Source organism: Microtus oregoni, unplaced genomic scaffold (assembly GCF_018167655.1).
Source record: "Microtus oregoni isolate MIOR12 unplaced genomic scaffold, Mior012 000002F_ref0000024, whole genome shotgun sequence".
Taxonomy (NCBI): Eukaryota; Metazoa; Chordata; class Mammalia; order Rodentia; family Cricetidae; genus Microtus; species Microtus oregoni.
The window spans coordinates 59,584,685-59,599,528 of NW_024543061.1; the positions used below are offsets into that span (position 1 = coordinate 59,584,685).

A 14,844-nucleotide genomic window follows, 5' to 3' on the forward strand; every position below is an offset into this window, starting at 1 on the left:
GTTAATAAAGGGTCAGCAGATGTCTGGAGGACATAACCAGGAGGGCTGTTGCTATCCCCCTTAGATACTAATAGCCTATCAGGAACTAAGAGCTGAGCTTACCTCACCTTTAGCCAATTGTGATACAGGATAAGGAATTTCATATTTTGAGACTGTAACCTTGTGACTGCTTTGTGGCTTTTATCTTTATAAACCCCTTATAGGAGTTGATGGGGTCCTTCTCCCTCCTTCTGCTGTGTCAGACTGTGAGGCAGAGGACCCATGCTAGCCCGTCCTTAAAAGAGAAAACAACCCTGCTTTTGCATTCGGAAGAGTGGCTCCGTGGTGGTCTTCTTGGGGGTCCTAGGACTCAGGCACACTAGCACCTGCAGTAGAGTATCAATCTTTGAAAACTGTGATTGTTCAATCATATTAATTGTACAAATGAATAGGTTTCACCATGAAATTTCTATAAATGTGTGCATCATGCCTGATTTTTTTTAAAAAAAGAATTTAAAAATTATTTTTTGGGGTATGTGTGTGCTATAGCACATGTGTGGTCAAAGAACAGCTTGGAGGAGTCCGTTTTCCCTTCTTTTGTGTGGGTCCTGGGGGACTGAGCTGAGGCTGTCAGTCTTGCCAGCAAGCACCTTTACCCACTCAGCCATTTTGCTGGTTCTAATGCTTGGTTTTTAATGTAAAATTTTAACAAGCTTAATTTTTAATATCCTCGTATTGTCTTTCTTCTTCCCTTTTACTTTATTCTCCTAATTTTTTCTTTATTCAAAGCCACTTTTGACCTTCCTTCTGCTAAACCACTGACGTTTCGCTTGTCCAGTGTTTCGACCTAGTGGTTTGCTTTCAGGCAGTGCTGGGAATCCAACCCAGGGCTTGGGTTTGTCAGGTAAGCACCGCACCAGTGAGCTACGCATCCGCTCCCCTCCCCTTGCTTTGAGATGCATTTTCAGTGTCTGTGTATCTAGCTGCTAACTTTCCATATTTAACACATATGTTTACCAGCCCTTTCCTCCCAGACATAGAAAGTCTCATCTACTGAGATGGCCACAAGGTTTTTGTTCATTTTGTTAATGTGTTGTATCACACTTCTTGATTTGCATGTGGAGGACCCAATTACACTCCAGGTTTAAATTCCACCTGTACACAATGACTGATGACTTTATTTTATTGTTCAATTCAGTCTGCTAGGATTCTGTTGAGGATTCTTTTGTATTTTTGTTAACTAAGGATATCGGTCTATGGCAGTGGTTCTCAACCTGTAAGCCACAACCCCTTGGGGGTTTTAAGACCATCAGAAAACACAAATATTTACATTACAATTCATAACACTAGCAAAATTACAGTTTTACAATTTAATTTTATGATAGGGGGTCACCACAACATGAGGGATTGAATCAAAGGGTCGAGGCATCAGGAGCGTTGAAATCACTGGTCTATAGTTTCCTTTTCTTGTAGTATCTTTGTACAGCTAGCCTAAACAAACAAACAAACAAACAAACCAGCTTGGGAGGATTTCCCTTTCTCCAATATTTTTATAGGTTGGGAATCTTTAAGATTTTTTTTTAATTGGCATTCTAGAAGTCAGCATAAACGATCAGTTAAGGATTTGGAGATAAGACAGAGAGAGGGCATTGCCATGTAACCCACACTAGCTTTGAACTCATGGTGCCCCTGCTCCAGCCTTCTGAGTTCTGAGTATACAGACATGAGCCACCAGCCCTGTCAACCCAGTCTGCCCTTGGTCAACCTTTTCAAACTGAAGACTTGCTTCCTTTGGAAATTTCATTTGATCACTCTCTTCAACTCTTTTGCTCTTGTCTGGAACTTCTATTTCTACCTCTCGTCTCTTTGTCTTAATCTTTATTTCATACCTTATTTTCCTTTGTGCTTTGGCTATGTAGTAGAGGAACCTTAGTAGATATTTAAGCTCATCAATACATGTTTAGATGTATCCTTTCTGCTACATGTCTCATCTATTTAGAAATATTTTAGAAAGGAAAAATATTTAACCTCTGTATTTTCTCTTCCTTCTTTGCTCTATTTAGTAATGGCTGCTGTTGCTGTTTCTTCTAATTTAACAGAAGGGTCCGTCTTTAGTCACCTTAATAATGGGAACTGCATTTAATTTAAAATCTTTAGGATCTGGTCCCTCCTCCCTCCTCCCTGTGTGCTCATTTATTTGTGACTTGAGCATGACACAGACACCTCTCTTTCCTGATGTTGGCTTTCTCAAATATTTTGGGATTACTGTCAGTTGCTCTTTGTGACTGTGACCCCAGCTCTCTGGATAAAGTCCTTATGTGAGTTCTCTGGGGACCAAAGGCAAGGCACGCTGAGGGGCCTGGGGGATAGCTTCTCTCTGTGGGCAGGTTCCCTGAGAGAGATAAAGCACCCTGCTGGATCTTTCAGATTGCCAAGCCCTGGGGTGACGCTGTCACACCTTAGGAACACAGAAGAGCTTCCCCAGAATGCAAGCCCCAGAGGGATCAGTTCAAGCGGTGGCCCAGATCTCTCCAGTCCCTTGTATCTGTTGACACTCAGGTTGGAGAAGCTCCAGGTTGCTCTCACCCCCTCCCTGGTCTCAAACTGTCTGGAAACCAGCTCTTCTCATCTCATTCTTTGGTGAACTGAACCCTATCTGCTTTCTTCCACTTAGAAGTTCCTCAACACTCCCAGTTCACCTGTAGCCTCTCTCATTATCCCTTTTCCATCTTCAACAGTGTTATGGGTTAATTCTTCGAAAAGGCATTTTCTGCCGTTAAGAACTTTAGAAAAGAGGGAGAGGTCAGTGGCCAGCCTGAGGTCTGTGACCATTTCCTGCATCTGAGTGTGGCATAAGCTTGCCGTTGTGACAGCAGATTTATAACAAGCAGCTTTGTTCTGACGGCATATGAGGTGGGAGGCAGTGACATCAGGCGGATAGGAAGGAGACCCATCGTTTTGATAAGTGCATTTCGAGCAGTAATAAACTTGGGTGTGGGATCAGGTTCCGTAGATGTTGGAGGGAGGCAATGCCAGCTGACAACCCTCTTCCCCCCTTGTGCTCTGGAAAAGCATTTGCCTCAGAGACAAGAGAAATCGTCTCATCTACCAGTCTGGGACTAGACAGAGTCTCAGTGTGTGACATCATGCAAAACAGTAAAGTGTGAAGATGGAAGCAGATAAGGGGACCATGGCGAGCCAGGAGAACAAGAAGATGGTGGCGTAAGAGATGAATTCTGGGCAGCATAAGGAAAGTACCTTCTTGGCCACACCTGGGGTGGCAGGTTTGTAGGAAGTACGGTGTCTAAAGGATGCCTTGGTGAATGTATTGTCAGAGAAAGGAGATATATTAATCAAGGTCAGTGCGTTGCGGCTTGCCTGTGTCCTAGTCCAGATGCTGAGACACCATGCTTCTGGTGTTTTACTCCGACCCCCTAATGGCTGGGGTAGGGGACTCCCAGAAAAAGCGTGTGGTGCCCTGTGGCTACACATGGAAAATTGGTGTAAATGACAGTGTGAGGGGAGGAGAGGCCATTCTTTTCCTGAGGCTCTCCCGGGGATGGACCACTGTCCTGGAAGTGTGTGTGTGTGCCCTACGTCATCAGAGACCCACCTGAAGAGCAGGAGCACAGCCTGGGGAAACGTCTGGAAGTTGTTGTTCCGATTGATCTCTGTGGTGTCATTCAGGGCGATCTTTCCAAACACCTGAAGAAAGAGGCACTCAGGGACCAGAGAAGGACAGTGCGCTCATCTCCAGCCCCCGTCTAACAGCCTCTCTGGGCCTACCAGGCCAAGCAGCAGACATCTGCTGTCCCCTGAGCCCTGGAGTCAGCTGCAGCACTGACAGCTTTAGGAAGGATTGTACCCTCAGCCCACAGGAAAGGTCTCCCACCCAGGGGAAGCTGGCGGCGGTAAATGTATGCTGAGACCAGGGTGTTCAGGGTAGGAACCGGGGCTCACTGCCTTCTTGCCTTCGCTACTCCAGATACCCAAATACACAGCTGATTCTTGGATTCTGCGCAGCTATGGAATGGGCTTGGACAAGCCTCGTTCATTCCTAATGCCAGAGGTCTGCTTGTGTTCTTCCTGGCCCTCTGAGGCCATGCTTCTCTGAGAAGCCGCCAGTACTCTCTCCCTGTATCTGCTGTCAGTACATCTTTTTTTCCCCTTTAAAGTGCAGAAGACTTTTCCTCTCAGGAACTTTCAGGGATTTTGTGCAGGGAGCTGCTAAGTGAATATCCTGGCTAGCGAACATGCTTGGCTGGGGAGGCATTGCCTTACAGAAAGACTCAGTTGGAGCCTTGAAGGGGTGGGGGGACCCTGGGTGAGGGAACAGAGAAAGTACAGCAGGCCCCTGGGAAGAAGGCTTCCGAAGAGGGCTGCATGTTTGGTGGGCAGTGCTTTTTCTTCTTTTCTCACTCCAAATCGGGCACATCCAGCGTGAACAAAGCAGAGGACGCTGGTGGGACACACCCACTTTCTGCTGTCTCTGGTGGGAGGCTATTCTCTCTTGAGGCCCACTGCTTAATTTATGAGTGTCTCCCCACTGCAGAACCCAAGCTAGTACTGTAAGAAGGAGGGACCACTGTGCTGTCTCTTGCCCATGGCCTACAGCACATAATCATATTGGAGGAAGTTTCGCTCTTTGGAGGTTGAGTGACAGGCAGGGACAAAAGTGAGAAGAGAAGAAGGAATTGGGAAGGAGCTACCGTGCTGGGGGCTGGGAAGAGACCAAGGAGGCGGAGTTTCTCATACCTGCATCCCAATCACTGCATAGATAAAGAACAGCATCACGATCAGAAGGGCCACATAGGGCAGGGCCTAGAAGGAAGCACACAGCGACCATGAGACCCAGGGGTTCAGGCCAGCAGGATCTTTTCCCAGAAAGCATTGCATTCCCAGTTCCACAGCAATCAGCTGCTGTTTAGCTTAAAGAAAACTGAGTACCAGGAAGAGAACCTGAGAGGAGGGATCTGGCTTGCCATATCAGCAGTCTGTCTGTCCATCTGTCTGTCTATCTATCTATATCATCTATTTATATATCTATCAATAATCTGTCTCTACTTATCAATCAATCAATCTATCAATAATCACTATCTATCTACCTATTAATATATCTATCAATAATCATCTATTCTCTCTCTCTCTCTCTCTCTCACACACACACACACACACACACACACACACACACACACACCTATGTATTCCCCTATCTGTTGGGAATGGAGCTGAGGGCCTCTACTACTGAGCCCTGGTCCCAGCCCATAGTTTGGTTTTAAAAGCACACTTCAGAATAATGGAGGTAGCGCCATATTGTTTTCTGAGAACAATCAATGAACACTCCTCCTCAGACTACAGTTACGTATTTGCACAAAGAAGGAAGGGGTGATAGAAATTACCCCAAAAGACCACTGTAGTCACCAGGGAAAAGCAGGAAGGAGGCAGCTTATACCCTGTCTTGATCCTGTTACTTTCGTAGAAATGAGCAGTCAGCACCATTGCCAAGAAAACAGTTAATAAGGAGAAACGTAAAATGCTCCCCTCTCTTCCCAGCTCTACAGCTTGGACACAATATTTAAGTTCTCTGGACCTGTTTCCTGATTGAATGAGGAGGAATGTACAACCCTTCTACCTGGCAGGGGTGTGACATTTGAAGGGTGTAAGGCTTGTGAAATGCATGACACAATAGTGCGTACACAATCGGGTTCACACATTTTACTCATTCAGTCTCTCCCCTAAACAGAGCCATGGCCACTTGGGAGGAGGCACCATGGGTCTCAAAGCCTTTTGCGGGATCACGGAAACCTGGCTTTCCGGCTTAGGAACGATGTTGCCCATGCACCACTAGATGGCACCAAGAGATCACACGATTTTTTTCACGTGTGGTGGGCTCTCTTGCTCACTGATCAAGTCCCTTCAAGGTCACCCCAGCTACTTCTCATTACAAGGAAATGTTGGGGTGTCTCAGGGGCCAAGGCAAGATAACCCTCGCATCTTATCCCATTAGGGCCAAGGATTCAAATCCTTAGAACACCCCCTTCACCTTGACCTGAGAAGGCTCTTGGGGTGGGGGTGAGGAGCCCCAGTTTCTCATTAGGGGTTGAGAGGCCAGTGGGGTGGGGCATGGCTGGAAGAACTCTGTGTTTGTGTGCAGCTGGGCTAGACTTGAGGTCATCCCTCAGAGAGCTTTGGGTGGCACTGTCCGCAAACCTGCGAGTTTGAAAGGAAACTCCAAACAGGGCAGGCAAGTCACCACCACAAGACAACTGTCCCCTGGGTACAGTCGCAACTCTGAGCACATCTGGATGGAGACAGACTCCATGCCCAATTTGGACTTGCGCTGTCAAGGGCAGGAGACACGGCCTAGATGCAGGGTCTAGGGAAGTCTAAGAGTCCCTGTGTGGGAAGAGAAGCTGGCTTTTGTGTGGTGTCTGGGAAGCACAGCTAGGAATTCCTACAGATCTTTCCCAGGGGTCCAAGTGCCCTAAGGGCTGCGCTTCTCATGAACTTTGCACTTACAGGACTGCACTTTTTTTTCTAGTAAATTCTGCGTTTTTTTCTAATAAATTCTTTGGAATGTGTTGAGTCCTGGATTTTGGAATCACAGGTCTACCCGCATCCTCTCTCCCTTCAGAACGAGGAAAGCCAGGTACTATCACATTGCCATCTCACACTCACTGGGTCACTTAGACCAGTGTGAGAACCGGCACCAGCCAACCCTGGGCCCCACACGCTGTTTCTTTCCTGGTCTGCCCTTTGTGGGGAGCCCTAGGGAAAGTAACAGGGGAGCACTAGGTCACTCCCCTTCCTGGGAATAGTGGAGGGGGAGGGGCATGGCTACCTGGAAGGATTTGATGAATGTCCACAGCAGGGTCCGGATGCCTTCCCCTCGGCTCAGCAGCTTCACCAGGCGCATGACCCGGAAGAGGCGGAAGAAGGTGATGGAGATGCGGGAATTCTCCTCTGCGCTCTAGAACCCGTTGGCAATAGGGGGGTGCAGTTAACACAGCAAGAAGGCGGGGCAGGAAGGGATCCTCTGAGAAACAGCCATTGGTTGAGAGGAGGCAGGCCAGGGTGGGGTCAGCTGCACTAGACTCTTCCCTTAGGTTCCTTTCCAGGTCGGCAGCCTATCCCAAGGTGTCTGCTAAGACAGCCTGGGCTCATGGCCTTGTTTTCCTATCCTCCTCTTTCCCATAATTCCTAGTTCTTCAACTATTACAAGCCGTGGCATCTGGGCCCAGAGCCACTGCCCTAGAGACTCCTGCCCTCCTGTGACGGGAGAAAGCAGCCCAGCGGCTCCTAGTTTGTCAATTGGGAGTTTTGCCGTGTAGGACTGGACCGCTGCTTTATCGGGAGGAGGCTGGATGGTGATGGCATCTCTCCCATCACCTTAAATTGCCTCTGAGCATCCAAGGCATGCTCAGATCTCTCTTCTCCCAGTCACCACTTTCTACTTCCCGTGGTCCTGCCCTAAAAGCCTGCTGCGGAGTGGTGGTAGCGGGTTGCTGTGTTATAATGGGGGGATCACAGTCCCGTGCCTCTGGAGTTGCTGCCCTTTTATGGTCCTTGACATATGGCCTCAGTGGCTGTAACCTTCCCTAGAGGTCCAGTCTGGAAGGACTGGCGATGCCAGCAGGACAAGGCAGGAGAGGCATCCTGTGCACTGAGTCCCCGAAAAGGCTGAGCCTGGTACATGGCCACTGTGGGGTGCCACCCAGTGTACCTGTTGCATGGTCTTAGACAGAGAGAAAGAGACAGAGGCAGCATTGAGGTTAGGGGCAGCTGAGGTGGGCACAGAATTTCTGGGCTGCTGGGAATCTATGGGCACAGGTTCACGACTGCCTTCTTAGCCTGGAGGAGCTTGAAGGTGTGGACACATGCCTAGCCAGGCCTCTGGGGCACGAGTGTCGTGTTTTGCCCCCATACCTGAGAACAAGAACTGATTATGCCCTTGGCCCTCCTGCTCATGTGACTGCCTGTGCTCCAAAGCTCCAAGAGCTCCTGGGAGCCCTTCTGCCTTTCCCAAAGCTAGTGCAGCCTACCCAGCCCTGCTGGCAGCAGCACCCGGAGAGAAAGGACCCTAGAATTTCCTGTTATGGCTCCCATCCCAGGTCCCCCTTGAAGGAGGGGTCTTACGTTGCTTGTTCTCCTGTCTCAGCCCTTTAACTTGCTGTACTTGACAGTGTTTCTAGCTCAGTCCCTCGCTGACAGCACCACACCTATATATACCCTGGACCGTTCCTTAGCGCTAAAGCCCTAGGGGTCTACAAACCCTTTAGTTCTTCCTCTATGGCCTTCTGGACCATCTCTGAGTTCAGGCCAGTTTATCTCAGGTCTGTCGGGAGGGGTGTTATGTAATGGACTTTAGGGATATGCCAGGGATATGCAACAAGCTGGAGCAAGGAGATAGTCAACCTCCATGTCAATGACCACCCACCAAGGGAGGCAGCAATGTAGGGTAGATTTTCTAGATCAGCCCTACCCTCCATACTAGGAGGGCTCTGAAGAAAGCAAAGCAGAGGGTTCTGGTTTTTAGACCCTCCAGATAGGACCAGAACCGAAACATTTCTTATATCTTAAAATTGGAGGTACCCCAATTGCTATTAAGATGCTAGCCCGCCAGGCAATGCACAGACTCACAGGTCCGGGGAACTCCTAAGGCCTGCGATGTGGGCTGCTGGTCCTACCCAGAAGTCTTTGGCTCCCTCTCCCTCTGCATCAGTTTGCCTCCTCTATGTTCTGTTTTCTGTCCTCAGAAGGAGGTTTGCTCCTTAGAGAATCCTACCAGGAGCTCAGAGCGTTTTGCTACCTGTCAGTTCTACCATGTTCAAGAAAGGGGGAAAAACACCCACAACAAAACAGAACACAACAGAACAGAACCAACTTAAGGGACTTCAGTTGTGGGTGTCAACCATTTGTGAAGCTGGTGTCGCTGGGACAACTGGGTCTGATGAGTTAAAAAACAAAACGAGAATTTCCTAGGTAGCCTTTTGGCCAGCGTGGGCTGCCATGGGGATCGCCACAACACTCCCCATGTATCTCTCACGGGTTTGGAGAATGATTAGCCTGGGTTGAAAGGTATGACGGAGTTCTTAGGGGGAAGCCATTTCAAGGAGCTTCAAGGTCATATCACTCAGACAAAAGAAATGTTACTTCTCCATCAGAAGTGGCTCGGTTGGTTTGCTTTCCCATTTCCCACATTACAGAAAAGTGGTTCTAGCACAAACGGAATGGACCTGAGGGACTTGGGAAAATGCAAGACTAAAGCTTAGGATTACAGTAGAGAGACTGCCGGGCCAACCCTGTGCCATGGCAAATCCCAGCTTGTGCCTCTCACACAGCCTTCCATACGAAGCCCAGGAGAGGCTGGTGGTTCCAGCGCCGGTTAGAACTGCCTTTCCCTCTAGCTAGCCCTCACCCCCGCTTTTGTCTTCTCCCCGGAACCCTCATCACAGTTCTCAGAAGCATCCATCACAAATTCCCATGTGAGATGAAACACAGAGTCCTTGGGATGTTTAACAGGAAATAGCAAGGGTCCAGTTCTCTCCCAGTGGATCGCGGTGACTCACCACCCAAAGGAAGCTTGGGGAAGTAGAGGGACACCACTGTACACACACCCTCGCACAGCTCGCGTGAGCACAGGCAGGTGAGGCACACAATGGACATGGTGGCCACATGCAATGGGAGCTGGGCTGGGCTCCCAGGGCTCTGGAAGTTGGGGTGGATAAGAAGTGGTGGCTAGAGGGGGGGGGCACAGAAGCTGGGAGTGTGGTCTGGAGGGTTGTTCTTACCATAGAGGGAGAGCATTGAGTATGTTCAGCTGGCTTTAAAGAAAGGCAGACAGAGATAAGCTGTAATGAGTCTCCAACGAAGAGCCTGGTATTCTAGGTCTTGGCTAACAGAGGAACAACACAGTGGTAGGAGAGGGCATAAGGAAACAAGTGAAAGAAATACACAAGCATGGGCCTGGCAGGGTGAGGGACACCAGTGAGAACATGGGCTGTGTGTCACTAGGCCATGTGGCCAACAAGGACCCACAAGAGTCTCCTGTCCTATTCAGTAACCACCTGTGGCTATGAGGGAACTAACTCAGCTCCCAGTACAGAGGAGGCGGGGAGGTCTCCCAGATATGTGGGTGGAGATCAAATTTGTTTGTTTGTTTATATATTTTGTTTTCAGGTAGTCTGTTTAAAGTGAATCCGACTCAGGCTGGACATGGGCTTACTTAGAGCTCAGTTCAGATTAGCAATGTGGGGGCCCTTGGCCATTGACATGGGAGTCGGTTGAACTTCTTTTTAATCCTGAAGGCCTGGTACACAATTTAGGATGTCACCAATAGTGCCCCAAGTTGTTGTTTTCTAGGGTTAGATTGCTGAATTTGTTTGGGGGGGGCAGGAACTCATAGGGAGCACCTAAGGCCCCTCCTCTCCCAATTTCCCTAGTAATTTTCGCAGGGAGCTACCCCCACACTGGGCTCTAGCATACAACAGTCATACCTGGCTGATCTCAGCCACTGGGGCTGGAGCCTAGGCCTTCATTATCTACTTTCAGATGTTGCCCATGTTTGTTTTCAATGTGCACAAACAAGGAAAGACGAAATAGCATGTTTGAAGGAAAGAACTGTTCATAATCAGATCCTTCTTGAAGTATGAAAATAACTTCTTGGTAACATAGTTCTTACCAATTAATTTAAAAAAAAATTTTCCCATAGAGTTGGTTTTGATGGTTTGGGAGGATGGTAGAGTGAGTTGGGGTGGCATAGGGTCGGGTGGAAGGGCCTTCTCTATGTCTGACACGTTCTATGTCTGCGAGGACTGCCAGCTGCTTGGCCAGTCTACATGTCTAGAGGGGATGGGTCAGTAGGATTTGGCTACTGGGTTGGTAGGAGACACAGAAACAGATGGACAGACATACACACTCACACAGACAGGACATTCCTTGTCCACGCACCCAAACCTCTCTTCCACCAGCATGAGGCTGCTGCCATGATGGCCAACCCTATGTCTCTTAGTGTATCTTTTTGCCCTCCCCTGCCCTGGCGGGTTGGTCCAGGGTTTTTGCCCATGGATTACTAGATAGAGTTCTGTGTCCGGCGATTTGGCAGTGGAAAGGGAGAGCCACATGGAGGTGGCGTGCTCTGTAGACATGTCAGGGGGCTGTTCTGGGATACTGCTTCGCTCCGAGGGACACCCTAATGTCATCACAGCTACCTGTCACTTTCAAGGACCTTGGGTCAGCCTTTAAAGGACTTCTAGACCAATCTCAACCTACATAAGAACAAAATGGAGGCAATTTAGAAAATTCGCCAGCTCAGCTGGCCCTACTAAAGCAGCCTCGAGCCATTGCAAAGAAATAAAATGGTTTATTTTACCACTTTAATATTGGGGATCCCTCATTGGAGGACTTTAAAGATTCATTTGCCATGGCCACCTTCCCTCCTGATGCTTTTCCTTGGCCTTTTGTTGATTAAAATATCATCTATTAAGGGGAGGGAGGGGGAACTGGGGTTGGTATGCAAAATGAAAAAAATTTAAAGAAAAAAAGAGATCATTTACTTAATTTATATTTTACTTCAAAATTTAGGCTTAGATCTGATTACTTCTCTGCTATTTTATTGTTTTAGTGTCAGGCCTTAGCTTGATAGTCCTCAGGTCATGTCTTATAGCAGAAGACAAGATTGCGGAGCAGCTTGGGGATGAGGGCTAAGATCTGGGTCTTATGCTTCCCAGCCCAGGTAATGACAACTTTGTAAAAAAGGGTGAGAAACTATGGGATAACTTTTCTTGAGCCTTAAAGCCATACCACTCAGAAGGCTTTTGTTTGGCTGGAGTAGTGGCTCTTTAGCATTGCCCACACACTGTGCTTATACATGGTCTCAGAAAACAGCCAATCAAACAGCCATTCAAACAGCCAGGACGCAATCACAGAGTGAGTTCTGCATGGAAAGAAGCCTAGGCAGGCCAGATGGTGATCCCTAAACCACCTCATGCCATCATCCGGGTCTTCAGGACCCTCGGAGCTGTAAGTGAAAACCCTCTGTGTGCTACATAGGGGGCGTGAACCACTGCCTCAGGATGCCCATGCAAAGCAGTTTAAGCCTATCGTCACATCTGTCTTGTTTGCTACTGTGTGAGTTCCTCATATTTGTAGGGGTGGACACATAGTAGGCAGCGGTCTCCATGCCCAGGCTTTTCTCCATTGTAGCAAGGAACTGGAGGCAGGGAAGGAGCTGACAGGCTCCATTATCAGGGAGCCAGGAAGGAACCATTGATAGCCGGAAGTTGTGCCTTGGGGTCTATGGTGGAAAGATGCTGTGGGGGAAAGGCAGCACCAAGGATGGCAGTGAGGGAGACCTAGAGCTAGCACCATAACCCATCGTTCCCTGAAACTGACCCCAGCTCCTGTGTCCTCTGCCTGTTCTCTCTCCTTGTCTCTTGTCCCTGTTGATTTGGCCAATGCATGTGATGGGCATTCCGTCCCCATGCCTGTTCTCCCTAGAGTCTCTCTCCTGCTTCTGCCCCTGTGAGGTCCCCACACAGTGCTTTGTCTGAGCATTCCAGGAGTATCCAACATCCTTTGGCTGAGCATCAGCACAGGGAAGCTGTTAGCAGGTCCATAAAGGTCAGTTGCAGAAAGTACCAGAAGAGGGCCCGTGAGTGGCAGAAGCCACCAATGCCTACATTTAGCGTTGCTATGCTGATGCCATCTCAATACATGGCCATAGCTCTGTGGGAGTGTAAGAGCTGATTGACAGGGATGGTTTGAATCATAGACTTGTCCCATTTAGCTGGAAGACTTTGGACCAATTGCTTGCCTTGCGTATGCCTAGATTTCACATGTGCAGGGGGTCCTGCGGTCTCGATTCAATCATGAGTCACACAGTTGTCCTGATGACTGACATTGTCAAGGACAAGATCTCACGTTGCCCCTTTTCCCTTTTCTTCCTCATTAGCTAAGCTCAGAGAAAATGACCTTAATCCTTAATTTATTTTCCTGCTCTGGTCATTTCTGTCGTCCAGCACACTGCATCTAGTCACCCTTCCATATTTCTTCCCCTTAACTTGCCTAGAATCCCCCAAGGGTTGATGTTTTTTCCCCAGGACCTCTTCTGAGTGCCTGCAGCTCTCCCTGGAGGGCTCGCTCTTGTCCCTGCCTCTGTTTAGTCCCACATGAGCCACACTGGAGTCCAGACAGAGCTGAGTACTTTGAGGGCCTGGGAGCCCAGGAAAGCAACAAGGAACTCTTATCTCACCATACTGGAATCACAGAGGCCAAGAGCTACAGGAGACTCTCAGGCCTCTCAATCCAACTCCTACCACATTCAAATAAATAGAGGCCCAGGGACCTGGACTGATTGCTCTAAGGTATCTGGTTCCTGGAGCCTAGGCTAGAAATATAATCATGCTTCTTAATAGATAATTTGAAAATGGTTTTCCACATCCATAATGTAAGAAATGAGGTCTTCTAGCACTTTCTATTGTTCAAAGTCCTTTCAGAGGCAGCACAAAAACAGTGCTCAGAAAAGCTGTTGGTCACATCCCCAAACTGATTCTCATCTGGGATATCAGGGAGCACTCTGGGGAGGATGCTATTAGAACTTCCATGGACGACCATGGAACACTTCTAGAAGGTGTGATTTCATATCCCCGGACTGGAGAAGCTCAAGCCTTCACCAGAGTGAGTGGAGTCACACCATGGTTTGACCCCACAGGGGTTATAAAGGCAGAACAGGGGAGATTTAGGTGGAGGCCTGGGTCAGAGACATAGTGGGGGCTTGGAGCGGAGCTTGGAAACATCCTCCCGTGGTCAGGAGGATGCCCTTCTGAATCTTCAGAGCTCAAAACTGAGGATAAAAAGGACTAGCAATACAAAATGGCTCTGAACACAAAGGTGCCCACCTATTCATGCCAGGTGCCTCTGACCTGCCCTCTTTGAACCTGAAAGCTGACTGCTTTCTCGGTAGGAAGCAAACCGTGAACGTACAGCCTTTTTTGACTCAGGTGTATCCTGGGTGACTGAAGAAGTGCCTACCTATAGAAACAGACTATGAGCATACAGAGTTGAGTGGGTGCTGATCCCCGGAACTAATGAAAAGTACATTTCCTGAGAGGGAAGGACACTCACCCGGGGAAGATGGATTTAAATATGCAAAATACTCATAAGGACATTAGGGTGAATGAGAGATTCCGTGAGAGGACAACAGCTAGCCATGTCCCAAAGGAGCCTGACTTGATGGGCTTCAGGTGAAAAGCCATCATGGATAGCTACTGGATAGAACAGGTACATGGGAATCTATGCTAGTGATAACGGGATGTATCTAGAGAAATATGGGAAGGCCTGGCGCAGGTATTAGGGATGCAGGATTTCCTGAGTTTTCCCCCAAGGTCATAAGAAAATCCTGACTCTTCTGCTGGTCACTGTCACCTAGTGGCAGAGGCAGGTGAGCAGGGTGCTCGTCACCTAACGGCAGAGGCAGGTGCAGGGTGCTCGTCACCTAACGGCAGAGGCAGGTGAGCAGGGTGTTATCATGCAGCTATCCTAACTGGCTGCTGTTTGGGTGCAGGGTTCTTTGGTAACAAGTGTGGCCGCAGGCTTGCCAAAGCTCTGGTCCTGTTGATGACCTGCACTTTCTCTAATGGCTGCACCTGCTGGTCACTTCCATGAGTCTCATTAACAACAGCTAGAAAAGGGGGCACTCCTGGTGTGTGCGGGCTGTAAGTTATGGGCATACCAAGGAGACAGTCTAGTTAGAGGCAGGGGTTTTGATATGATTTGTTTGGATGCTTTAGCTTTTACTTCACAGATCTTTATAGTTGACACAGGGCTTTAGGATAGGTGCTGCTATGTGAGCAGAGAGCCACACAC

At 48.6% G+C, this 14,844-nt stretch overlaps 1 protein-coding gene across 11 annotated transcripts in view; it reads right to left on the reverse strand.

The window, feature by feature from the left end:
• Positions 1-14,844, reverse strand: part of Cacna1c (calcium voltage-gated channel subunit alpha1 C) — a 665,087-nt gene that overhangs the window by 40,345 nt on the left and 609,898 nt on the right. For 9 of the 11 annotated variants that reach the window (XM_041642544.1, XM_041642566.1, XM_041642549.1 and 6 more), the window contains 4 exons: positions 9,771-9,803; positions 6,821-6,949; positions 4,735-4,800; positions 3,593-3,684 (listed from right to left, as the gene is read on the reverse strand). In XM_041642544.1, the coding sequence (XP_041498478.1) occupies positions 3,593-3,684; positions 4,735-4,800; positions 6,821-6,949; positions 9,771-9,803 (320 nt within the window). The remainder of the gene's footprint in view (positions 1-3,592; positions 3,685-4,734; positions 4,801-6,820; positions 6,950-9,770; positions 9,804-14,844) is intronic. The other 2 variants (XM_041642573.1, XM_041642583.1) reach the window with 1 other exon arrangement.